Genomic DNA, 25,528 nt, shown 5'->3' with positions numbered 1-25,528 from the left:
GCTGGTGGAATGTCTGGGAAGATAGGTTTGAGTAGGGAAGTCTGCTTGTACTTCTTGGCTGCTCCAACTCAGTGCTTCTCACTGGGTGGTCTGTAGATCATTAGCATCACCTAGGAGTTTGTTAGAAATGTAGATTCTTGGGCTCCACCTCAAAAGAAAAATAACATTGCTGTTGAATTGATTCTGACTCATAGTGACCCTATAGGACAGAGTAGAACTGCTATGCAGTCTGAATCTGAGTGTGGAGCCCAGGTATCTGTATTTTAAGAACGTCTTCAGGTGACTCTTATGCACACTGCATTTTACTCTAGCTGATACTTTTCTCGGCCTCCTTCAACTTAAACCCTCCTGTCCTTTACTTCTTACCTGATCTCCTACAGAGAGTAGACTACGGATCCATTAGAATGAGCTCCATGAGGACAGCATCACATCTGCATTGCCCACTGTGTCCATCTCAGAGCCTGGCACACAGGAGGGGCTCAATAAGCATTCATTGACTAAATGGTGATTGGGATAAGCATTGTAGCCAGATGAAGAGACTCTACTGTCTGTTTATATAAAATTGAAGAAGTTACTGCTGTGCCAGCCCATCTGTTTTGGTCCTGAGGTGGGGTTACATGGGACCACGGACCTGGACACTTCTATCCCTTTTCAAGATGTCAGTCGCTATGTGACTACAAAGATTCCGCCTCCCTCAGGTGAAGAAATATCTTTGCATGGTTCTCTTACTCATAACCCACATGAAAAAGCTTTGAAATAAAGTCCTTGAGCTGGAAAGAGATCTCAGACCCACCATAAAGTGATGATCATGTGCTAAAAGATCCTGCGAGTCCTATCCTAACATAAGAAGCAACTTTCTAGGTAGTGTTCAAGAAATGCCAGTAATCCTTCATGGTTTTTCAGATGCTCTTGGCTCAAGTCAGTTTCTAGATCCCAAAGCAGAGCCATCATGCACATTCTATGAATGTAGCATACAACAAATGGATCTCAGCTAGGTTTAGAATACTTATACTATGCTCTGTGTGTGACCCAGTTTGAATCTCCATATGACACTTTGCTTCCTTCAGAAGGAAACTTTGATGCCTTTATACTTACTTCTGCTTGCCATATCTCATTTAAATTCTCCAGACTCTGATTAAGAGGCACTGTCATAAGGAGACTTTTTTCTTATCTGCCAGTAGTACTTTCAGGAGGATGCTTACCCTTGAACTTTCAAGAACCACTTGTTAATGTTTCAGCAAAGTTCAGCTTCTGAACATTGAGTGATATTTGAAAATCTCTGTGGTTTCTAGTTCTTCAGAAATAGTGTTTTAAATTACATTAACTACTCCATTAACTGGAGGCAGTGACGACTCACTTGAATCTTTAGCCTGAGGGGAGGACAGAGAGCTTAGTTGTACAAAGTTGGTGAACTGCAATTTGGGAGATTTCAAAAACATCCTCAGTTAGGGAACAGGCCCCAAAGCAGCCTTGAGCTTGTTCCTACAGTACCTTACACAGATCTCCTTCATTTTAGTAAAAGTGCTATTTTTATCCCTGTGCAAAGCAGTGGATGCTGGTGTTAGTGGTTCCTTGGTTGGCTTGCGTGGGGCTGCAGTGGTGGGTCCCCTTGCCTCCATCTCTGCCTCTTCTCCTTCATGTCTATACTCTACTGATTCCAAGGGTAGTGTAGTTCTCTTTGTCCAAAAAAACCCAAAACTATTGTTGTCTAGTGGATTCTGACTCTTAGTGACTATAGGGTAGAGTAGAACTGCCGCGTAGGGTTTCCAAGGGGCAGCTGGTGGATTCGAACTGCTGACCTCTTGGTTAGCAGTGGAGCTCTTAACCACTGTGCTACTAGGGCTCCTAGTCCTCATCATTGGGCCGAAGGCATGTTGGAGACCATCTAGTGTATAGCCCCCTGCACTATTTGGGAATCTCTTCTCCAATGTCCATGACATGCTTGGACTCAGATTACTTTGACTGCTTGGTGCTGTAGAAGACAGCTGCAGAAAGATGATGTTTTTCTGCTGACTGGAATGACAGCCACAGTCTGTTGTGGTCCCTTCCTGTAGGCTAGGGAGCCCTGCCACAGCCGCTCCATATCTTATTGTCAAAGGACTATGCCTCCTTCCAGTCAGGCACGTGCAGCTGGGAACCAGGCAGTTGTCACTGCATCCTGTGCCATCATCTCACTCCTGGGTTGAGGAGCCATTTCAAGGACCCATAGCAAGCAGGGGATACAGTGATGAATACAGGTAGCCCAGAAAACTGCAGTTGGCCTGGGGATAGTCACATACGGACATAGACATTTATCCTTTACATAGCAGCTGCCACCACTGTGCTTCTACTGTGTATGGCTTGATCACTTTGCTCTGAAGGCTACCCCAGACTTACTCAAAGAGGAGGTCCCTCTTGAGTTTGAGTGGTTTTGGTAAAGTATAGTATAGTAGTTTGAGTATTTGAGTGGATTGGGTGTCCATGGCAGAGGGCAGAGGCGGTAGTAACGCAGGGGGATAGAGGTAGAAGGATGATTGGGGTTATGTGTGAAATACGTCCATAGTCAGTGGTTTTGGGTATAATTGCTGGACCAGGTATTCCCTGCCCTTATAGAGTCTTTCAAGATTTGTTATGAACTAGAGAACACTGGAGAACATTTGATGGGGAACTCGACCCTCAAGGGCCTTGAAGTTTAACTCACACTAGCCAGGACTGTTTAAAGGAGAAGCTAGATTTCATATGGCCTTTTTGGACCAAGTTTCACATTGATCCACCTTCTGATTATACCTTATTATCACCCTCAGATTGGTACTACCCAATAATGGCAGATGGCTTCTTTTACAGAAAGGAGAGAGGACCTTCGAGGAGGATTCATGCTTTGCTTTTTGGATGATGGAGCGGGAATGGATCCGAGTAAGTAATGTGATGGTTATGCTTTTTAGGGGACGATGTAACTATTTAAACAAAAAAATATATATTACCATCCTATGGTGTACACATGTTTTCTCTGTTGCCTCACTGTTGTGATTAGAAGATCCACCTGGGGAGAGAGAAGCCTGTTGCCAACATTTCAGACTTAATTCCACTAGTGTATTTGCCGGGTCTTGCCCTAGTGTGGGCGATAGAATCTGAATGACAACCTGAAGTCAGTCAGATTACGTATCTCTTGACATTGTATTTACCAGCTTGGACAACATCCTGGAGCTGCAACTATGGAGGCCTCCCCCAGCCTTATTACCATAGTCAGGTAGCAGAATCACAGATCACAGTGATCAGATACTGATAGACCAGGCAAAGGTTGCTTCCGTTTGCCTCATGGATGTGAATTTCCTTGGAAAGAGGTTTTCAGTAGAGACACAGCCCTGCAAGACTATAAATCTGAAGAGCCTCAGAAAGAAGTGCAAACCTTTTGCTTTCTCTTGTGTCTGCCACTTCAGGTGATGCTGCCAGTGTGATCCAGTTTGGGAAATCGGCTAAGCGAACACCAGAGTCCACCCAGATTGGGCAGTACGGGAATGGGTTAAAATCGTAGGTATAATAGAAGCCTCTTATAAGACTCAAAACAAAAATCAAGCAATTTCTCCTTCTCTCAGATGAGAAGTACATTCCTCTTTGTCTCTCTCCGTGTCTATAATTGTGGAACAGGAGGAAAGCCAGAAAGGAGTTGTTGTTTGGGACTAACATACCAACTGTTTTCCAGCAGAGTTTGCTCTACATATTGAAAAGTATGAATGTCCAAAACCAGTTGGAGAGGGAGGGGCTTCAGGTTTCTTTTGGCACTGACCTGTAGAACTATGTTCCTTCTCTTGTTGAAAATTCTTGTTTTTATCCAGTGGTGAAGGGTATGAGTGACTCTTTGCGGGGTTGGAATGTATCTGGGATGGTGAGGGGGCGTGCATCATTCTACATAGCAGTCTCACTCAGTACCTGTCTCATGTCCCGCTTTGGGCCAGGCGCTGGGGATCCCATGGTGACTAAGGGAGACGCGAGCCCTCCTTCCATGAGGACATGGTCTCCATGTAGATGTCATGCACGGCCCTGTAATAGGCGCCTACCTAATGTCTTCAGATCCCTTGGGACTTCTTCTCAGCCCTTGGTTCCCACTTGCTTAGTGTTTGGAATGTGTTGTTCTGGTTTTGAGTGAAGCCCCAAGAGAAAGGTTTCTATTTCTGAAATGCTCACTTCCAGCTGTACATACCTTTGGATGGAGTAAAATGTAGTGGAATTGGAGTTTTGTGCAAATGGAATTATGAGTCATGTGTCTAGTCTTGCTCTGGAAACATGTTTTGTTTGAGATGGTGGTGGTTTGGTCAGCAGCATCACTTGTGCCACACGTGCAGAGTGCTTGATGATTGTGGGTGTGTGGAAAAGAAAAGGGAGTGCTTCTGAAGAAATCAGGACCTGGTGCTTGGACTTCGCGATTTTCTCTCAGGGCAGGAACCAACTCAAATAATAAACACTCTGTACTAGGCACTGTGCTAAAAGCTTGACATGGATGATCTCATTTAATCCTCACTATAGCCTTATGGCAGGAGCCTTGGCGGTGCGATGGTTAAGCACTTGGCAGCTAACCGAAAGATTGGTGGTTTGAACTCACCCAGTTGCTCCCAGAGAGAAAGATTTGGCTATCTGCTCTGTAAAGGTTACAGCCTAGAAAACCCTACTGGGCAGTTCTGCTCTGTCACATAGGATTGCTATGAGTCAAAATCGACTTGAGGGCATCTAACAACAGTAATAGCCCTTTGGGGGACCTTGGTGGTTCAGTGGTAGAGTTCTTGCCTTCTGTGCATGAGACCTCGGTTTGATTCCTGCCAGTGCACCTCACATGAGGCCACCAAACATTTGTCAGTGGAGGCTTGTGTGTTGCTATGATGCTGAATAGATTTCACTGGAGCTTCTAGACTAAGATGGACTAGGAAGAACAGCGTGGCAATCTACTTTGGAAAATCAGCCAATGAAAACCCTGTGGATCACAATGGTCAATCCACAACTGATTGTTTAGTTCTGTTGTACTTGGTGTCACCATGAGTCAGGTGTGACTTGACAGCAGCTTACAGCAATGACCAATAGCCCTCTAAGGTGTAAGTGCTATTATTCTTGTTTTCAAATGAAGAAATAGGTTTATAGGAGTGAAATTTATATGTAAAAATGCATAAATGTAGAGCCTGAGACACCAGCTAGTTCTTCCTGACTTCATAGCCCAAGGTGCTGTCCATTTCACTTGAATCAGACAAACTAAGGTTCAGATTCCATCTCAGTCACTTAATTACACCTCATCCTCTGAGCCTTAGCTTCTTCCTTTGTAAGTTTGGGATTATAATACATACCAGATAGGTTAAAGGATGAAGCCCCTAGCACAGTTTCTGGCTTCTAATTTGATTTCTCCTTTCATCTTCCCATAGCTGACTCCTGGCCTAATTCCATGTGTCTGGTATAGGGCCTAGGAATTTGTGTTCTTCCCAGCTTCCCCAGGTGATTCTGACACAGGTGATCCAAATCCTCACTAACTGAGATCTGGTAGAGTCAGTGTGATGTAAGAAACACTACTTTCTACCTGGATTGTAGGCTACCTGGTTTTCTCAGTTCTGTGGCCTCAGGCAAGTCATTTCACCTCTGTGAGTGTCTGTTTCTTCATAGTGACCCCAAGGAGCAGCTGGTGGATTCAAACTGCTGACCTTTTGGATAGCAGTCAAATGCTTAACCACTGCACCACCAGGGCCCCTCATCTAAAAAAAGGGGGTTCTAATCTGTGACATTCTCCCTTACAGAGTTATTAGTTTCAGGAGCAAGTAAAAAATGACTGAAAGTCTTGGAAGACTGGAAAGGAAAGTGTACCGAAGTTGGAAGTGTTAGTATATTTTAGATCAATTTTTGTAAAGGGCCCATTGAGAGATGGAGCCATCTAGTGTTTAGAGTAGACAGTATACTCATCCTGAAACCAATTCAAAAGTGAAGAAAGGGTTCCAGGAGGAAGTGCTTTGTGGTGAGAATAGGGCAGAAAAGCAGGGAAGCCAGCAGAAAAGCGTTGTTTTTGGGTTCTTTCTATTTGTGCCCTGAGATCAGGATCAAAGACAGAGGGAAAAAGGCATAAAGTGAGAGTTTTTGCCAAATTAGGGCAAAAACAAGCTTTGCTAGAAGGAGAAACAGGACTTGGCCACCCCTTGGGTATTTCTGGATAGTGTCCTGGGAGTTTTCCTGAGCATTTGTGGAAATGGGGCATGATATTCATCTGTGTGCTTGACATGCCGGTCGGGTTTGTATTAATACGTAGAAAAGGATAATACAGCTTCCCTCTTCCATCATCTCCCTGGGGCATTATGGGGACTAATGAGATAATAAGCCATAAAGCGCCAGAAGCTGCTTGGAAGAAAGGAGCTCAACAGCTTCCTTGTTGAGTAGGCAGACTTCCCAGTAGGGCTTCACACATCTGCCCTGCTCTGTGCTGCCTGGGAGAGGCCTGTCCTTGCGTGCTGTTAAGATAGTTTACTGGTTTACCTGGCCAAACAGTAAAGAAGCAGTTGATTCCATCAGGGTTTTGCCTTGTGGAAGGCAGCCTCAAGGCACAGTTTCCAGAAACTGGTTGCATCCAAATGCCTGTGTCATAAGGAGCTTGAGGTGGCAAAAACAGTTGAGACTGAAGATGGCTATAGTTATTAGATGTGAGCCAGTTTGTTGTGTTATGTGCCGTTGAGTAGATTCCGACTCACAGCAACCCCATATGACAGAGTAGAACTACCACATAGGGTTTCCAAGGCTGTAATCTTTACAGAAGCAGATCGTCGTATCTTTTTTTTGCGGATCGGCTGGTGGGTTTGAACCACCGACCTTTTGGTTAGCAGCCGAGTGCTTAACCACTGCACAACCAGGGCTCCTGAGACAATTATGTTGTTGTTAGGTGCCATCAAGTCGGTTCTCACTCATAGCAACCCCATGTACAGCAGAACGAAACACTGTCCGGTCCTTCGCCATCCTCACAGTCATTGTTATCCTTGAGCCCATTGTTGCAGCCACTGTGTTAATCCATCTTGTTGAGGGTCTTCTTCTTTTTCGCTGACCCTCTACTTTACAAAGCATGATGTTCTTCTCCAGGGGCTAGTCCCTCCTGATAACATGTCCAAAGTATGTGAGATGAAGTCTTGCCATCCTTGCTTCTAAGGAGCATTCTGGCTGTACTTCTTCTAAGACAGATTTGTTCATTCTTTTGGCAGCCCATGGTATACTTAGTATTCTTTGCCAACACCATAATTCAAAGGCATCAGTTCTTCCGTCTTCTTTCTTCATTGTCCAGCTTTCCCATGCATATGAGACGATTGAAAACACCATGACTTTGGTGAGGCACACCTCAGTCCTTAAAGTGACATGTTTGCTTTTTAACACTTTAAAGAGATCTTTTGTAGCAGATTTTCCCAATGCAGTATGTCTTTGGATTTCTTGACTGCTGCTTCCATGGGTGTTGATTGTGGATCCAAGTAAAATAAAATCCCTGACAACTTCGATCCTTTTTCCACTTATCATGATGTTGCTTATTGATCCGTTTGTGAGGATTTCTGTTTGCTTTATGTTAGGGTATAATTCCTGCTGAAGGCTATAGTCTTTGATCTTCATCAATAAGTACTTCAAGTCCTCTTTACTTTTCAGCAAGCGAGGTTGTGTTATCTGCATATCACAGGTTGTTAATGAGTCTTCCTCAAATCCTGATGCCATGTTCTTCTTCATATAGTCCAACTTCTCTGATTATTTGCTCAGCATACAGATGAGTCAGATAAGTAGGGAGGGAATAGGGCTTTGGAACTCAGCCAAAGATTCTGGGACTTTAGGGAGGCCTTTAGGATAGCCCTCCAAAGGCATTTTCTAGTCACATCCAGAGGGTGGTTTTTACCTTTTCAGATGAGCTTTTGAATCCCTGGGAGAATAACCTGTTTCTGCTTCCCTTTCAGGGGCTCAATGCGCATTGGGAAGGATTTTATCCTCTTCACCAAGAAGGAAGACACCATGACCTGCCTCTTCCTGTCTCGTACCTTTCATGAGGAGGAAGGCATTGATGAAGTAGGTCCCATCATCATGGTCCGAGTCATGCATCATTCCATACTTCCGTTCGTAGGTCATCTGCAAAGCTGAGCTTTGTGGAGTTGTGAGATTGGAGTGCATGCCCCCTTTATGGGAGTAACCGGTTGAATGAAGGATTTCTGTTGAGGGGTTAAGGCAAGTATCATAATATGAAAAGAAGTGAAACCTCAAAGCACTTCAAAGAAAAGCCGACCTGTTTCTGAGAATGAAACCGTCAGGTGGCAGGAACCAAGAGTTGGATTCGGAGATAACCCTCTAGATCTGCAACTTGAAATCAGGCAGCGGGGTGTCACTATGGGGAGTTAGTTGTTTTACCGGGGGAGAATATTTGAGGCTTCCCTGACTATGGGTGGAGACCACAGCTGGCAATAATAATATCAGTGTCTTTCCTATATGATGATGATTCTGTGGAATGTGCTTTGAGCACTTTTTCCTTTTGAGGAAATGTGTTGCTCTAACCGTCTACATAGAAGCCACAAATCAGACATCTACAGGGCGCAGGCAGGTAGTGAAGCAGGTGAGTGTATAAAAAGCATCAGTGTAAGCTGGTTGTTCAATGGCAGCTGACACTTAGCCTGATGTTGGGAGTGGCTGCTACTCGGCCTCAGCTGACAATTATTGCTGTGTTGGAAGCAAGGCCTAATGAATTTAGAATATTCTGATTTTTAAAGATTTTGGTAATGAATACACCGTGTAAGTTAAACATACACTCAGCTGATTCTCTTTGTGGCCCTGTGGCTCAGATAACTGCCTAGCTGGTTCTGGTGAGGTCTGTGCACCCCTCACACCTAAAAAATGGAGGCTAGAGCTGGAGAGAAGAGGCCGTGAGTGGTGGGAGGAGGGTGTTTAGTGAGTAGAAAGAGCATGTCTGAGTGCCCTCAGGGTTGAGTGAGGGGTGTGGGAGAGGACTTGGCACCTGGATGACCTGAAGACAGGTAGTGGTGGATCTGGAGAGCAGGGAGGACCCTGTCAGGCCTGACCTCAGGGTTAGACTGAGGGTCTGGGACTTTACCAAAGGAGCAGTGAGAAGCAGCCATTAAAAGGAATTTAAGCAAGAGTGCAGCAGTTCCAGGTTTGTTTTTAGAAAGATCAGTTTGGTTACTACGTGATGATTGGAGGTGGAGAGTTGGAGTGGACCAGTTGAGAGGCCCTGGCTATGTGTAAGTGTAGGCTGGCCTGTGTTCATAGCAGGGAGGTGGAGAGAAATAGAGTCTGTCATCTCTTTAGGATGTGGAACCCATATATTTGGTGAATGATAAAGGGAAGAGGAAACCATGATGACTCATAGGTTCTACTGTGGCAGTTGAGGGACTGGTGGGCTGTTTGGATCTGGGGAAGAAAGGGAGAGGGACAGGTGTGGAGGGTAAGAGTGTGAGTTTTGTTCTGGATGTGTCAAGTTATTTCTGTGCTCTGGGAGTCATGGTAGCGAGTGAGCTCACCTAAGAATGTAGAGAAAGACATGGACCTGGGATCTCAGTCACGTCAACGTTTAAAGTTTGGGGAGAGGAGAAAACGATCAAGGAGACAGAGGAGTGGCTGGAAAGGTAGGAAAAAAACCAAGAGAGTGTGGTGACATTGAAGCTAAGGGAGAAGTGTTTCGACCAGAGGATGGGTGCCGATGGGGAGTGAATGAACATACTTTAAAGTGATCCCCTTGTGACCTGGGACTGCCGTGGAAAAAGGGAGGTGTAGAGTGAGGTAGAAGTTCACAGAACACAAAATGGAGCTCAGTTCCCCTCGAGAAAAAGCTAGGTTGAAATTTTTTTCCTTACTTGGTGCTAGAAGGTAACTATTTTGGACTGTACTCTGGTGTGAACTCAGCCAAGATTTCAAAATAAGATCATTTTCGGCTGGAGAGGAATGTGTCCAAACCAGCCCTGGGGTTGAATACTATGGGCACAAAGCTTCTTAGAAATCAACAAAGTGTCTCAGAACCCTTAACAATTTCTCACCCTGAAACTTGTTAAAATACAGGATCCTTAAGGGTGGGCCATCTGGTTTGAACCTCTGAGGTGCCTCCAGCCTGCAGAGGGAATCCCTTAGTCAACCATCTGCAGGCTCCCTGAGGACAGCTGGCTCTGGGGAAGGGGGAGGAGCATTTTGGGGGCCTCAGGGTAAATGGCATTTGAGGTCAGGTCTTTGGAGAAGGAGTAGGAGTTTTAAAAACTACGTTAGGACTTGAAGCATTTATGATGAAGGTCAAAGACTACAACCTTCACTGTGGATTATACCTCAACATAAAACAAAAATCCTCACAAGTAGACCAATAAGTGACATCTTGATAAATGGAGAAAAGATTGAAGTGGTCAAGGATTTTATTTTACTTGGATCCACAATCAGTGCCCACAGAAGCAGCAGTCAAGAAATCGAATGACGTATTGCATGGGGAAAATCTGCAAAAGACCTATTTAAAGTGTTAAAAAGCAAAGATATCACTTTAAGGACTAAGGTGTGCCTGACCCAAGCCATGGTGTTTTCAGTTGCCTCATATGCACATGAAAGCTGGACAATGAGTAAGGAAGACCGAACAAGCGTTGATGCCTTTGAATTACAGTGTTGGCAAAGAATATTGAATATACCACGGGCTGCGAAAAGAATGAACAAATCTGTCTTGGAAGAAATATAGCCAGAATGCTCCTTAGAGGCAAGGATGGCAAGACTTCGTCTCACATACTTTGGACATGTTATCAGGAGGGACCAGTCCCTGGAAAAGGACATCATTTGGGGGCAGGGCCAAGATGGCAGAGTAGTCAGGAACTTTTTGTGGTCTCTCTTACAACAAAGACCCGACAAAACTGGTGAATCGATTATATGTGAAAATCTAGGAGCCCTGAACGTCAAAGGCAAAGTTGAGGAATTGGACTGAGCGGCAGTGGGTGGGAGAGACGGTTCAGAAGCAGTGAGGAGTTGCCAGACCTGACCCAGCGAAAACCGGTACCCTGCAGCTGGCGTACACAGTAAGGCAAGCAGTGGTGCTCAGGACGTGTTTTCCACGTTGGGAGATACCGAGCAGCGGAGAGAGTCTACTCAAGCCTCCAAAACCAGTGAAAAGTGGCGCTCAGTTGACAAAAGATAAGTACATGTGACTAACTGCGTGGATCAAAAAACACCCAGTTTGGGAAAAACCTCTCTCCCATTTACATGCCCCCTCCCCGTTCTGCACCGGGTCCTGGGCCGGCTTCAGACATTGCTGTGTCCTCCGGGCTGGAAGTAAGGACCCATCATGCACCCTGAGCCATTCTCCCAGCCTTGGAGAGGGAACAAATTAACAAACAGGAATAAATAACCTGCCAGCTACCCTGAGCCAAGAACTTAGGGTAGGCACATTTCCTTTGCCTAGGAACAGACATAGGAGTCTGTGGACTTTGAATGCCTTTCACCCCTGCATAGACCTGTGTGGGTGCATTTCAACAGCATAGGCCCTCATTAGTACAAGAGGGTATACACCTGAAGCCTAACTTCAGCTGTATCAGCTATATGGTGGAGTGGCAGGTTTGTGACATTTGACACCGCTCTCCCCATTAAGCAGGATCCTCACCCACATCAGGGGCTTGAGGACTGGTGGTTCCACTTACGTCACCTAGCCACCTGTGACAGGGGTCCAAGAATAAGCGCTGCCTCCCAGTCCTTACAGCCAACAGCATTGGGTGCCCACAGTCCTACTGCAAAGTCCACCCACCTACATGCTCTAGGGAACAGGGACACACTTTCCTCCCAGACATTTGGGCAGCCGTCAGCCCTCTGCTTTGCACAATGCATAACTCCCTACTGCAGCCAGATACCTGTGCCTACACCAGTCACCCCTGCCCATCTATGACTGTAGGTGAGAGCCTGCACCACACACTTGGTGACCAACTACCTGGACACCTGAGCTGAATCCATACAAGAAAAGTAAACAGACTCCTGGGCTCACATACCTAGTAACAGGTCTAACCACCTGGTGACAGGATGTTATAGCTTCAGAGGCACCAATAATCAAACTAGCTCACACAAGCAGCCTATTTGGGCATATCAAAACAAAACAAGAAGCTAGGACACAGTAAGCAAACAATAAATAAATAAATATAACTTATTGATGGCTCAAGATAATAGTCAACATCAAATCACATAAAGAGGCAGACCATGATGGCTTCAGCAAGCTCCCAAAACAGAGAATCAAGAAGTTTTCCAGAGGAAAATCCTGGAATTACTGGAGGTAGAATACAAAAGATTAATATAGAGCACTCTTTTAAGAGATCAGGAAGGAGATCAGACAAAATGCACAACAATTCAAGCAACACACGGACAAAGCAATAGAGGAACTTAAGGTTAGAGAAGAGCATAATGACAAATTTAGCAGGCTGCAATAATCCATACTGAGACAGCATACAGGACTCCAGAGAATTAACAGTAAAATTTCAGAATAAGACAACTCAATAGAAAGTCATAGGGGCAGAATTGAAGCAATGGAAGTCAGAATTAGTGAGATTGAAGATAAAGCACTGGACACCAACTTATTTGAGGAAAAATCAGATGAATTTTAAAAAAATGAAGAAACCCTAAGAATTATGTGAAACTCTATCAAGAGGAATAATCTATGAGTGATTGGAATACCAGAACGGGGCAGTGGTGGGGGGAGGAGGAGGGATAACAGAAAATACAGAGAGAATTGTTGAAAATTTGTTGGCAGAAAACTTCCCTGATACTGTGAAAGATGAGAAGATACCTATTCAAGATGTGCATTGAATCCCACATATGGTAGATCCCAAAAGAAATTTACCAAGACATATTACAATCAAACTTGCCAAAACCAAAGGTAAAGAGAATTTTAAGAGTGGCTAGGGGTAAATGAAAAGTCATCTATAAAGGAGAGTCAATAAGACTAAGCTTAGACTGTTCTGCAGAAACCCATGGAGGCAGGAAGGCAATGGGATGACATATATAAAGCCTTGAAGGAAAAAAATTGCCAGCCAAGAATTATATATCCAGCGAAACTGTCTCTCAGATTTGATGGCGAAATTAAGACATTTCCAGATAAACTAGAAGTTTAGGGAATTTGCAAAAACCAAACCAAAATTACAAGTAATACCAAAGGGAGTCCTCCGGTTAGAAAATCAGTAACATTAGATAACAACCCAAGACTAGAACACAGGACAGAGCAACCAGATATCAACCCAGATAGGGAAGTCACAAAAGTAAATCAAAGCTAAAACACTGAAAATAGGGAAACAGATGTCAATATGTAAAAGATGACAACTTTAAAACAAAAAAGAGGAACTTAAAAATGTAGACAGATTTTCCATATGGAGAGGAAGTCAAGGTGATAAGAAGTAAAAGACTGGTATAAACTTAGAAAAATAGGGGTAAATATTAAGGTAACCACAAAGGAAACTAACAATCCTACAAGTCAAAATAAAAAACCAGAAAAATATGAAGACTCAGCAAACACAAAATCAACAACAGTGAAAAAGATGAAAATACATAAAGAAAAACGACTCAGCACAGAAAATTAAGTGAAACAAAAACTGTCAACAATGCACAGAAAAAAAGACATCAAAATGACAGCACTGAACTCATACCTATCAATAATTACGCTGAATGGAAATGGACTAAAGGCACCAATAAAGAGACAGAAAGTGACAGAATGGATTAAAAAATCAGATTCATCTATATGCTTCCTACAAGAGAGACACCTTAGAGTTAAAGACACAAACTAAAACTCAAAGGATGGAAAAAAATACATCAAGCAGACAGCACTCAAAAAAGAGCAGGAGTGGCAGTATTAATCTCTGACAAAATAGACTTTAAAATCCACCACAAAGGATAAGGAGGACACTATATAATGATTAAAGGATTGATACACCAGGAGAACATAACCATAATATTTACACACCCAACAACAGGACTCCAAAATACATAAAAAAAACTCTGACAGCATTGAAAAGAGAGACAGCTCCACAATAATAGTAGGAGACTTCAACACACCACTTTTGGTGAAGGACAGAATATCCGGAAAGAAGCTGAATAAATACACAGAATATCTAAATGTCACAATCAACCAGTTTGATCTCATAGGCATATACAGAACACTTCCACCCAACAGCAGCCAAGTATACTCTTTTCTAATGCACATGGAACGTTTTCCAGAATAGACCACATATTAGGCCATAAAGAAAGCCTTAACAGAATCCGAAGCACTGAAATAATACGAAGCGTATTTTTTGACCATAAAGCCAAAAAAGTAGAAATCAGTAACAGAAAAAGCAAGGAAAAAAAATCAAACAGATGGAAACTGAATAATACCTTGCTCAAAAACTATTAGGTTATAGAAGAAATTAAGGACAGAATGAAGAAATTCATAGAAGTAAATGAGAATGAAAACACATCCTACCAGAGCCTTTGGGACACAGCAAAAGCAGTAACTCAGAGGTCAGTTTATAGCAATAAGTGCACACATCCAAAAAGAAAAAAGGGTCAAAATCAAAACATTAACCCTACAACTCGAACAAATAGCAGCAAAAGAAGCCCTTGGGCACCAGAAGAAAGCAAATAATAAAAATTGGAACAGAATTAACTGAAATAGAGAATAGAGAAACAGTTGAAAGAGTTAATAAGACCAAAACCTGGTTCTTTGAAAAGATCAACAAAATTGATAAACCATTGGCCAAACAAAAAAACGAGAGGAAGCAAATAACCCAAATAAGAAATGAGATGGGTGCTATCACAACAGACCCAACTGAAATTAAAAGAATTATAATACTATGAAAAATTGTACTCTAACAAATTTGAAAACCTAGAGGAATTGGACAAATTTCTAGAAACAAACTACCTACCTAAACTAACACAAACAGAAGTAGAACAATAAACCTATAACAAAAAAGAGATTGAAAAGGTTATTTAAAAACTCCCAACAAAAAGCCCTGTCCTTGACGGTTTCACTGGAGAAGTCTACCAAACTTTCAGAGAAGAGTTAACACCACTACTACTAAAGGTATTTCAGAGCATAGAAAAGGATGGAATACTTCCAAACTCATTCTATGAAGCCAGCATAACCCTGATACCAAAACCAGGTAAAGACACCACAAAAAAAGAAAATTACAGACCAGTATCCCTCATGAACATAGATGCAAAAATCCTCAACAAAGTTCTAGCCAGTAGAATTCAACAACATATCAAAAAAATAATTCACCGTGACTGTCTTAGTCATCTAGTGCTGCTATAACACAAATAACACAAGTGGATAGCTTCAACAAAGAGAAATTTATTTTCTCACAGTCTAGTAGGTTACAAGTCCAAATTCAGAGCGTCAGCTGCAGAGGAATGCTTTTTCTGTAGGTTCTGGAGGAAGGTCCGTGCCATCAATCTTCCCTTGGTCTGGGAGCTTCTCTGCACAGGAACCTCAGGTCCAAAGGGTCCCTGCTCCTGGCACTGCTTTCTTGGTGGTACGAGGTCCCCGTGTGTCTCTGCTCACTTCTCTCTTTTATATCTCAGAAGAGATTGGCTTAAGACACTAATCTTGTAGACCTCATCAGTATAATTGCCTCTAATCCATTTTATTACATCATAATGATAGAGTTTACAGCACATAAGGAAATCACATCTGATTACAGAATGGTACACAATCATACAATACTGGGAATCATGACCCAGCCAAGTTGACAGATATTTTTTGGGGACACTATTCAATCCATGACAGTGACCAAGTGGGATTTATACCAAGTATGCAGGGATGGTTCAACATTAGAAAATCAATGTAATCCATCACATAAATAAAAGACGAGCATCTCATGATCTTGTCGATTCAGAAAAGGCATTTGACAAAATCCAATACCCATTCATTATAAAAACTCTCAACAAAATAGGAATAGAAGGAAAATTCCTCAACATAATTAAGGGCATTTATACAAAGCCCACAGCCAACATCATCCTAAATGGAGAGAGTCTCAGAGCATTCCCCTTGAGAATGGGAACCAGGCAAGGATGCCTTTTATCACCACTGTTATTCAGCATTGTGCTGGAGGTCCTAGCCAGAGCAGTTAGGTTAGAGAAAGAAATAAAGGGCATCCAAATTGGTAAGGAAAGGTAAAAGTATCTATTTACAGATGATATGATCTTATTGACAGAAAACCTCCAAGAATCCACAAGAAAACTACTGGCACTAATAGAAGATTTCAGCAGACTATCAGGAAACAAGATGAACATACAAAAAGCAGTTGGATCCCTCTACACCAACAAAGAGAGCTTTGAAGAGGAAATCACCAAATCAATACCATTTACAATAGCCCCCGAGAAGATAAAATACTTAGGAATAAATCTAACCAGAGACGTAAAAGACCTATACAATGAAAACTACAAGACACTACTGCAAGAAACCAAAACAAACATCCATAAGTGGAAAAACATGCCTTGCTCGTGGATATGAAGGCTCAACATTGTGAAAATGTCAGTTCTCCCCAAAGTGATCTACAGATAGAATGCAATCCTGATCCAAATTCCAACGGCATTTTTTAATGAGATGGAGCAATCAACTTCATGTGGAAAGGAAAGAGGCCCTGGGTAGATAAAGCATTACTGAAGAAGAACAACAGTGTGGGAGGCCTCTCACTACCTGATTTTAGAACCTATTATACCGCCACGGTAGTCAGAACAGCCTGGTACTGGTACAACAAGAGATACATAGACCAATGGAACAGAATTGAGAATCCAGATGTAAATTCATCCACCTATGAGCAGCTGATGTTTGACGAAGGCCCAAAATCCATTAAATGGGGAAAAGATAGTCTCTTTAACAAATAATGCTAGCATAACTGGTTATCGATCTGCAAAACACTGAAACAAGACCCATACTTCACACCATGCACAAAAACTAACCCAAAATGGATCAAAGACTTAAATATAAAGTCTAAAATAATAAGGATCACAGAAGAAAAAATAGGGACAATGCTAGGAGCCCTAATACACGGCATAAACAGAATACAAACCATAAGTAACGATGCACAAGTACCAGAAGAGAGACTAGAGAACTGGGAGCTCCTAAAAATCAAACACTTAACGCTCATCAAAGGACTTCACCAGAAGAGTAAAGAGACAGCCTATAGATTGGGAAAAAGTTTCTGACTATGACAAATCTGATCAGTGTCTAGTCTCTAAAATCTACCAGATACTGCAAAACCTCAACAACAAAAAGACAGCCCAATTAAAAAATGGGCAAAGGCTATGAACAGGCAGTTCACCAAAGGAGACATTCAGGCGGCTTACAGACATATGAGGAAATGCTCACGATCATTAGCCATTAGAGAAATGCAAATCAAAACTACAGTGAGATACCATCTCACCCCACCAAGGCTAGCATTAATCCAAAAAACACAGAATGATAAATGTTGGAGAGGTTGTGGAGAGACTGGAACACTTACACACTATTGGTGGGAATGTAAAATGGTACAGCCACTTTGGAAATCAATTTGGCGCTTCCTTTAAAAGCTAGAAATACAAGTACCATACGATCCAGCAGTCCCACTCCTTGCAGTATATGCTAGAGAAATGGGAGCCATCATGTGAATAGATGTATGCACATCCATGTTCATTACAGCACTGTTCATAATAGCAAAAAGTTTGAAACAATCTAGGTGCCCATCAACAGATAAACAAATTATGGTATATTCACACAATGGAATAGTACACAATGATAAAGAATAAAGAAGAATCCGTGAAACAGCTCATAATATGGATGAATCTGGAATGCATTGTGCCAAGTGAATTTAGTCAGTCACAAAAGGACAAATGTTGTATAAGACCACTATTATAAGAACTCAAGAAAAGGTTTAAAAACAGAAGAAAACATTCTTTGATGGTTACGAGGGTGGGGCTGGAGGCAGAGGGGTATTTACTAACTAAATGGTAGACAAGAATTATTTTAGGTGAAGGGAAGGACAGCACACACTACAGAGGAAGTCAGCACAGCTGGACTAACCCAAAAGCTAAGAAGTTTCCTGAATATACCCAGACACTTTGAGGGACAGAGTAGCAGGGGTGGGGGTCTGGGGACCATGGTTTCAGGGGACATCTAGGTCAGTTGGCGTAACAAAGTTTATAAAGGAAGTGTTCTGCATCCCACTTCGGTGAGTGGCCTCTGGGGTCTTCAAAGCTAGGCAGTAGCCTTCTAAGATGCAGCAGTTGGTCCCAACCCACCTGGAGCAAAGGACAATGAAGAGCACCAAAGATACAAGGAAAATATGAGCCCAAGAGATAATAAGGGCCGTATAAACCAGAGACTCCCTCAGCCTGAGATGAGAACTAGATTGTGCCCAGGTACCACCAATGACCGCCCTGATAGGGAACACAACAGAGAGTCCCTGATGGAGCATGAGAGAAGTGGGGTGCAGAACTCAAATTCTAGTAAAAAAACCAGACTTAATGGTCTGACTAAGACTGGAGGGACCCTGGAAGACATGGTCCCCAGACTCTATTAGCCCAAAACTAAAACCATACCCGAAGGCAACTCTTCAGACAAAGGTCAGACTGGACTATAAGACATAAAATGGTACTTGTGAAGAGTGTGCTTGTTAGCTCAAGTAGATAACATGAGTCTAAATGGGCAGCTCCTGTCCAGAGGGTAGGTGAGAAGGTAGAAAGGGACAGGAGTTGGTTGAATGAGCACGGGAAATGTGGGGTGGAAAGGAGGAGTGTGCTGTCACAGTATGGGGAGAGCAACTAGGGTCATGTAGCAGTGTGTGTATAAATTTTTGTATGAGAAACTAACTTGAACTATAAACTTTCATTTAAAGCACAGTAAAAAAGAGGAGGACATCATGCTTGTTAAAGTAGAGGGTCGGTGAAAGAGAGGAAGACCCTTAGTGAGATGGATTGACGCAGTGGCTGCAACAATGAGCTCAAGGATATGGTTGTGAGAGTGGCGCAGGACTGGGCAGTGTTTCTTTCTGTTGTGCGCAGTGTTACTATGAGTCGGAACTGACTCCATGGCACCTAACAGCAACAACTTCAATTGAGAAACCTATGATATCTGTGGAAGTGTGTATTAAAATGTATGTACAGCTGAGAGAATAATTATAAACACTCATGTAGCCACCATCCGGGTTAAAAGAAATGTTGCATTACAGGCTGACATTAGAAGTCCCCTGTGTCAACTAGTCATAGTCTTCATCCTGCCCCAAAGAAACTAACACTTGACTCTTGTGATGATTGTGTCCATATATTTCTTTATAATTTTATCACCTGTGTACGCATCCTTAAATAATAGTTTTGCCTGTTTATGAATTTTAAATAAATGGACTTGTACTTTTTTTTATCTTGCTTCTTGCATGCAACCTTATATTTGTGAGAGTCATCCACATTGATGATAGTAGGTGTTAGTTTATTCATTTTTATCACTGCATAGTATTCCATTATGTAAAAATTCTACAGTTTAATTTATCTATGGTGGCTATTTGGGTTAGTTCTACTTCGGGCTGTCACAGCTAGTATTCTAGTGCACGTTCTTACACGTTTGCTGGTTTACATGTGCAGACATTTCTCCAAGGATGGAGTGGGATTACTGAGCCAGGAAGTGGAATTGCTGAGTTGTAGGTTATGTGTATCTTTAGATTCACTAGATAATTGCAGGTGTGTTTTCTTTTGTTGTAAGAGTAGGATTTTCACCATATTAAGAAGATGGCTGGAGACATTGCCACCAAAGGGAACTGCTGGTGCAGACACCCCTGGCCGTAAACCAGTTTATGCCCAGAGGAACTAGTGATGTGAGGCTGAGTTTTGCGCAGGGGCAGAAGCTGAGGCTTGTCAGCAAGCTTGCCAGAAGCTTACCAGGAGGGCTAGTAAGAGGAGAGCCTCTAGTGCCGCCAGGCTGAGGCACTTGGACCCCACCTTGGGGCATCGTGGAGCCTCTGTGGTGAGGGACAAGTAGATGCACGTTTTGGGAGAAGGCTGATTTGGGGCCGCCCTCCAAATGTCTGCCTGTGCTTACTCCACAGGTGATTGTCCCGTTGCCCACCTGGAATGCCCAGACCCGTGAGCCTGTCACAGACAACGTGGAGAAGTTTGCTATTGAGACAGAACTCATCTACAAGTACTCTCCCTTCCGCAATGAGGAGGACGTAATGGCCCAGTTCATGAAGATTCCTGGGGGCAGTGGTAAGTAGGCTTTGCACCTGCAGCCCCTAGAACCCGGGTGCTCTACAGCCACCAGTTGGGTGGGGATGGGCTGTGGGCACCTGGCAGAATGAAAGGAGGATTTGTTTCCCAGGAACGCTGGTGATCATCTTTAATCTCAAACTCATGGATAATGGAGAGCCGGAGCTAGATATAATCTCAAATCCAAGAGACATCCAGATGGCAGAGACCTCCCCAGAGGGCACGTAAGTGTGACTGGAAGGGAGGGTGGCCTGGAACTGGAGTTGATTCTCTTAGGGAGGAAAAGCTAAGGAGGCAACTTCAGGGAAAAAGGGGAGCGCTTATTCTTTGGATTTCCCTTGGGGCAACACTAGAGCCGATGGAGCTGAGAGCACCACGTCTTCTTGCCGCAAGGCAGAAGGGATGAGTAGAAGGACAGCAGATCCTTAGCTAAGCCAAAAGAAGAGTAATGACACTTTTTCCAGCTTCTTGAATTGATGGAAGAAGAAACTGAGGCCTAGGGAGGAGGAAGGGAATTGCCCAGGGTTCCACAGTGAGGTAGTGGTAGGGCCAGGCAAGAACCTCAGCCTCAGCAGTAAGCACCCATGTCTGTGAGGCATCTCTGATGGGGACCATGCGAGTGGGGGCAGAGGGGACTTGGAGGTGGTGCCTGTGCTGAGGGAGCACCCCGTAAGGGCGGCAAGGGAAGCTGAGATGGACAGGTGGAGGGCCTGCAGAGAGGATGTCATACCTTCGATCAGGGTTTCTTCAGGGCTGGGTGATAGCACTCTGTTCGGCCGCTTCCAGGAAGCCAGAGCGGCGCTCATTCCGCGCCTACGCTGCCGTGCTGTATATTGACCCCCGGATGAGGATCTTCATTCATGGGCACAAGGTGCAGACCAAGAGGCTCTCCTGCTGCCTGTACAAGCCCAGGTAGGTCCACTGTTTCCTGGCTTCCATAGGCCCAGGATAGGGGCATTGAGGGAGTGATGCCTTGTGAGAAGTTTTGGCAATGCTGTGTTTGGGCCTTTAAGCTTCCTTTGATTTCCTGCAGAATCATTTCTGGGTTCTGAGGGAGGGATAGAGGTGGTGATGGGCTCTGGAGTCGGCTGGCTAAGTTGTGGGCTAAGTGCCTTCTGTGGCATGGAGGGTGCCCTCCCTGGCACGGTGAGCTGTCTGAGCATCTTGGCTTCAAGGCCAAGGGGTCTTTGGACACTGCATAGGAAAGCACAGGCACTGGCGTAATACTGAAGATTTGTTTCTGCTGTGGGATTAATGAACTTGGTGATTCCCACTTGGTAAATGGTGAGATCGTTTACCAAAGACACAGAGCAGGAGGCACGTGACACATGGAATAAGAAATTGAATCTTTTTGTGAAAATAAGCTTGAATTGGTCTTTCATCACAAGGGACCAGGGCAGCACAGCTCGGGGGAGGAGGCAGGAAGGTAGAGTGCTTCCTGAGGTTCCTGGGATCGTCACCCTGTCCCACTGCTGCTCGAATCTTCTGAAGTTGCTTTTTCTGCCCTTCAGGATGTACAAGTACACATCAAGCCGATTCAAGACCCGTGCGGAGCAGGAGGTGAAGAAAGCGGAGCATGTGGCACGGATCGGTAATGTGCAGGAGGAGGGCTGGGTGGGGGTCTTCTGGGGACTAGAAACTAAAGCAAGGATCTAGGAAAAGGCTCCCTCCAGCATCCAGGGACAAGGCTGTTCTCCTGTATGATCCATTTCCTCCTGTGTCTCTTAACCTCCCTCCCCTTGCCAAGCCCCTCAGCACTTTTATCCTCAGACTACTCTTTTCCCCCGAGGCCATTTATAGGGATTTTCCTAAAACTGTAGCAAGTCCTTGGCTTGCCCAGAGTGAAGAATCCCACACTCTCTCCTGGCCCAAATACTTGGGAAATTGGTTTTCCTGACTCCAGAACAAAATCTCCCACTCTGGTGCTGACCTTCCTCATGCTGCTTGATGGAGTGTGATTGTCTGAGGACTTCATTAGCTTCCAGCTCATACTGAAGGCTTTCCTTGGGCATTTTGTGACCTGTTACAATTCATTTGCAAAGTTTGAAAAGCATGTTTCAGGTATAAACAGTGCTGGTTTTCCTTGAGGCCTCCTTGAGATTTTTGGAAACCAGATTTTCTTCTTTGAGCAGACGCTGTGGTCCAGGCTTGAGGTTCCTCTCACTGCTCATTGGCTGTTGCTCTCGCAGCTTCCCTGGAACAAGGCTGCCCTTGAGGGTGGTCCAGCAGGGCAGGAGCTTCCCCAGAACTGCCCTGAGGAATACCAAGAGTTTTGAACCTTTGAATTCCTTATCACGGTTTCTTCTGGGTTTCAGCTGAAGACAAGGCGAGAGAGGCGGAGACCAAAGCTCGGACTTTAGAACTACGTTTAGGTGGAGACCTCACACGGGACTCCAGGGTAAGGCCCCCAGACCCATGCGGCTGTTCTTGAGTCTGCCAGCATTCCCCAGGCCAGTCATGAATGCCTTGTCTTCAAGCTGAGAAACGGGATGTTCAGATGTTTACACGATCACTAACATTTATTGAACCCATTGTCTGCCAGAATCTTGGCTAATTTTATCACCTCAACAACTGTATGAGGTAGACACCATTATGATCCCCAGCTAGAGAAATTGAGGCGTTGAGGGGCTCAGTCCCGTGTCCCAGGTCACACACAATGAGGTCAGAGCTGGATTCAGCCCCTGTCTGTCTGGTATACTCCTCCCTCATCTGCTGTTTCCTTCTTCACATCAGTGGGCCTAGTCAAGTGAAACAGCTGTGAGATGGCTTCAGGAAGGGCCATTTTCTGTAAAAAGAAGTCCACCTCTAGGTGTGGTTTTTGCATCCATGTGAGTTAAAGTGAGAAATTTTAGATGAGGATGTTATCATGTCAACCTGCTGTAGTCGGAGTAGCTGTACCCTCACTTGGTGCTGATGCGCATTTGCAGGTGATGTTGCGGCAGGTGCAGAACATGGCCATCACTCTGCGAAGAGAGGCTGATGTCAAGAAGCGGATCAAGGAGGCCAAGCAGCGGTGAGTGCCAGGGCTGCACAAAGTTGGCCTTTACAGTTGTGCACTCGTGTACTGGCTGCTGACAAAGAGTGCGAGGGGCCCTCCCCAGGTTGCCATTCTGTCATGAAGACTGCCGGGAGAAAGCCACTGGTGTTGGGATCCCAAATGCCTGTCCAACACCCCCTGCAGGAGAGATGCTGGGCTCTGTGCTCTTAGCGCTTTCCTGAGCAGGGTGGCTGCCACCTGGAATTGAACATCGTTTAAACCCTCCTCACTGGCAACTCTGATTTTTTCTTTCCTTTTTTTTTTTTTAAAAGAATGTATAAAATTTTAAAAACAGAACATTTAAGAAATAAAAAATTTAAACTCCCCTATAATTCTACCACCTGGTGATAGCTACTATTAATTTTTCATGTATTTCTTTTATATAATTATATTTATAGTCCTATTTATCGCTTCCCCCATTACAAATTTGTACTGTTGCTGGAGATTTGAGTTTTGTAGCCTTCTTTTGCACATAGAATGATAATTTTTCCTATGCCATTAAATTATCCCATGTCTAGAGTGCTCTGGGCTCTGGGGCTTGAATTGCTTGGCTGCTTCTTGTTGCCTCCTTGCCTAGGCAGAGGTTTCTGGCTTCGTCTGCCTAAATAAGTCCACTGCTGTCCATCTGCTTTCCAACTTTGAAAGTTTTATTGACATTAATCCCATGATGGTGTCTTCTCTTGTATTTCATTGTTCTCATAAATTTTGTCTTTTATTAAGTTACTGTTTACATTAGTAGAGTTTTGGGGAGGATATAAAGATAATCCTGCCTTCACGGAAATAAGCAGCAGCTTCACAGTTCACCAATTCATGCGTAAATCTGTTTTGTGTTTTGTTACCAAAAGCCAAAGTCGTAAACTTTTAAATAGGGGTGCGTAGAGCCACTGCGGAGAAAGATGTGGCAGTCTGCTTCTGTAAAGATTTACAGCCTTGGAAACTCTACGGGGCAGTTCTACTCTGTCTTATAGCATGGCTATGAGCCAGTCCACTCCAAAGCAGTTGGTAGAACCACTGCACACATCCCTATCAAGTGTAAGGGAGGTTACACATTGAATGGAGATGCGAAAAGTTTTGCTTAACATGTTTTAGGTATCATAGTGTTTGTGTGCTAATTGGAAGATCTGCTTGAATGAGTCTCTTGTTTTTTTTCTCAGCGCACTTAAAGAACCCAAGGAACTGAATTTCATTTTTGGGGTCAATATTGAACACCGGGACTTGGATGGCATGTTTATCTACAACTGTAGCCGCCTGATCAAGATGTACGAGAAAGTGGGCCCACAGCTGGAAGGGGGCATGTGAGTACTGCCCAAGGAGAGCTTACAGCCCAAGGTGGGTGGTGGGAGGGTTTTGGCCCAAGTGGTGACAGAGGTGTGTCTTGCGTCTCCCTCCAGGGCATGTGGCGGGGTTGTTGGGGTTGTTGATGTGCCCTACCTGGTCCTGGAGCCTACACACAACAAGCAAGATTTTGCTGACGCCAAGGAGTACCGACACTTGCTGCGGGCGATGGGGGAGCACCTGGCACAGTACTGGAAGGACATTGCCATTGGTAATGGGGCTGGGCGGCTGGGCCTTTGTCCTTTCTTGTCACCTTTAGGCTTAATATGCTCTGTCTGAGGCTAAATTTAGGAAGATGGAGAGGCTGGCTCCTAACTTGATGTGTGGGTGTTTGCCTTCCAGCCCAGCGGGGAATCATCAAGTTCTGGGATGAGTTTGGCTACCTCTCTGCCAACTGGAATCAGCCCCCATCCAATGAGCTGCGTTACAAACGCCGGAGAGCTATGGAAATCCCAACCACCATCCAGTGCGGTGAGTCAGGGTAGTCTGCACCCTCCTTCTGACTCCTTTCCATCATAGTCCATGACCCTCCATCTTCATGTTACCTCCTTACAGTGAGTAGCATTCATGGACTTAAAGTCCCACTAGGGCTAGGAGCTGTTTGATGGTAGACCTGTGAGTTCAGTATTGGGGCTCTGCCTGTCCCTCCTGAATGAGGCAGCAGGTCATCTAGCCCACCAGGCCTTGCTGGGTTTGATGCCATATTGTTTGTACTGTGAGTGGATGACTGAGCAGGGATCCTGCTGGAGTGGGGCTAGGGGCTGGGAGCCAGAGAGCCCACCATACAAAGTTTCCATCCCCTTGTGGGAATCACTGCCCCTGAGAATTACTCTTCTGTCAGGACAAGCAGAGTTAGAGCCAGAGTGAAGATCTTTGCGTGGAAAGTCTGGGACATCTTGGCCGTGGGCTTGGCTGTCAGGAGCCTGGATCACAGATGTTATTGGTGGATGTGGATGACATTTGTTGGGGGGTGTTTTCCGTGATGCA

At 44.3% G+C, this 25,528-nt stretch overlaps 1 protein-coding gene across 2 annotated transcripts in view; it reads left to right on the top strand.

Annotated features, from left to right (window-relative positions):
* The window catches only part of MORC2 (MORC family CW-type zinc finger 2), a 51,113-nt gene that overhangs the window by 14,391 nt on the left and 11,194 nt on the right, over nt 1-25,528 (top strand). For both annotated transcript variants that reach the window (XM_012556302.2, XM_004378949.2), the window contains exons 4-15: nt 2,824-2,892; nt 3,417-3,507; nt 7,917-8,025; nt 20,010-20,169; nt 20,282-20,393; nt 20,956-21,081; nt 21,681-21,760; nt 22,485-22,567; nt 23,097-23,182; nt 24,361-24,501; nt 24,598-24,752; nt 24,884-25,012. In XM_012556302.2, the coding sequence (XP_012411756.1) occupies nt 2,824-2,892; nt 3,417-3,507; nt 7,917-8,025; nt 20,010-20,169; nt 20,282-20,393; nt 20,956-21,081; nt 21,681-21,760; nt 22,485-22,567; nt 23,097-23,182; nt 24,361-24,501; nt 24,598-24,752; nt 24,884-25,012 (1,341 nt within the window). The remainder of the gene's footprint in view (nt 1-2,823; nt 2,893-3,416; nt 3,508-7,916; nt 8,026-20,009; nt 20,170-20,281; nt 20,394-20,955; nt 21,082-21,680; nt 21,761-22,484; nt 22,568-23,096; nt 23,183-24,360; nt 24,502-24,597; nt 24,753-24,883; nt 25,013-25,528) is intronic.

The sequence above is a fragment of the Trichechus manatus genome, unplaced genomic scaffold (genome assembly GCF_000243295.1).
Source record: "Trichechus manatus latirostris isolate Lorelei unplaced genomic scaffold, TriManLat1.0 scaffold00061, whole genome shotgun sequence".
Lineage (NCBI taxonomy): Eukaryota > Metazoa > Chordata > Mammalia > Sirenia > Trichechidae > Trichechus > Trichechus manatus.
This window is presented reverse-complemented; position numbering and strand designations above follow the sequence as displayed.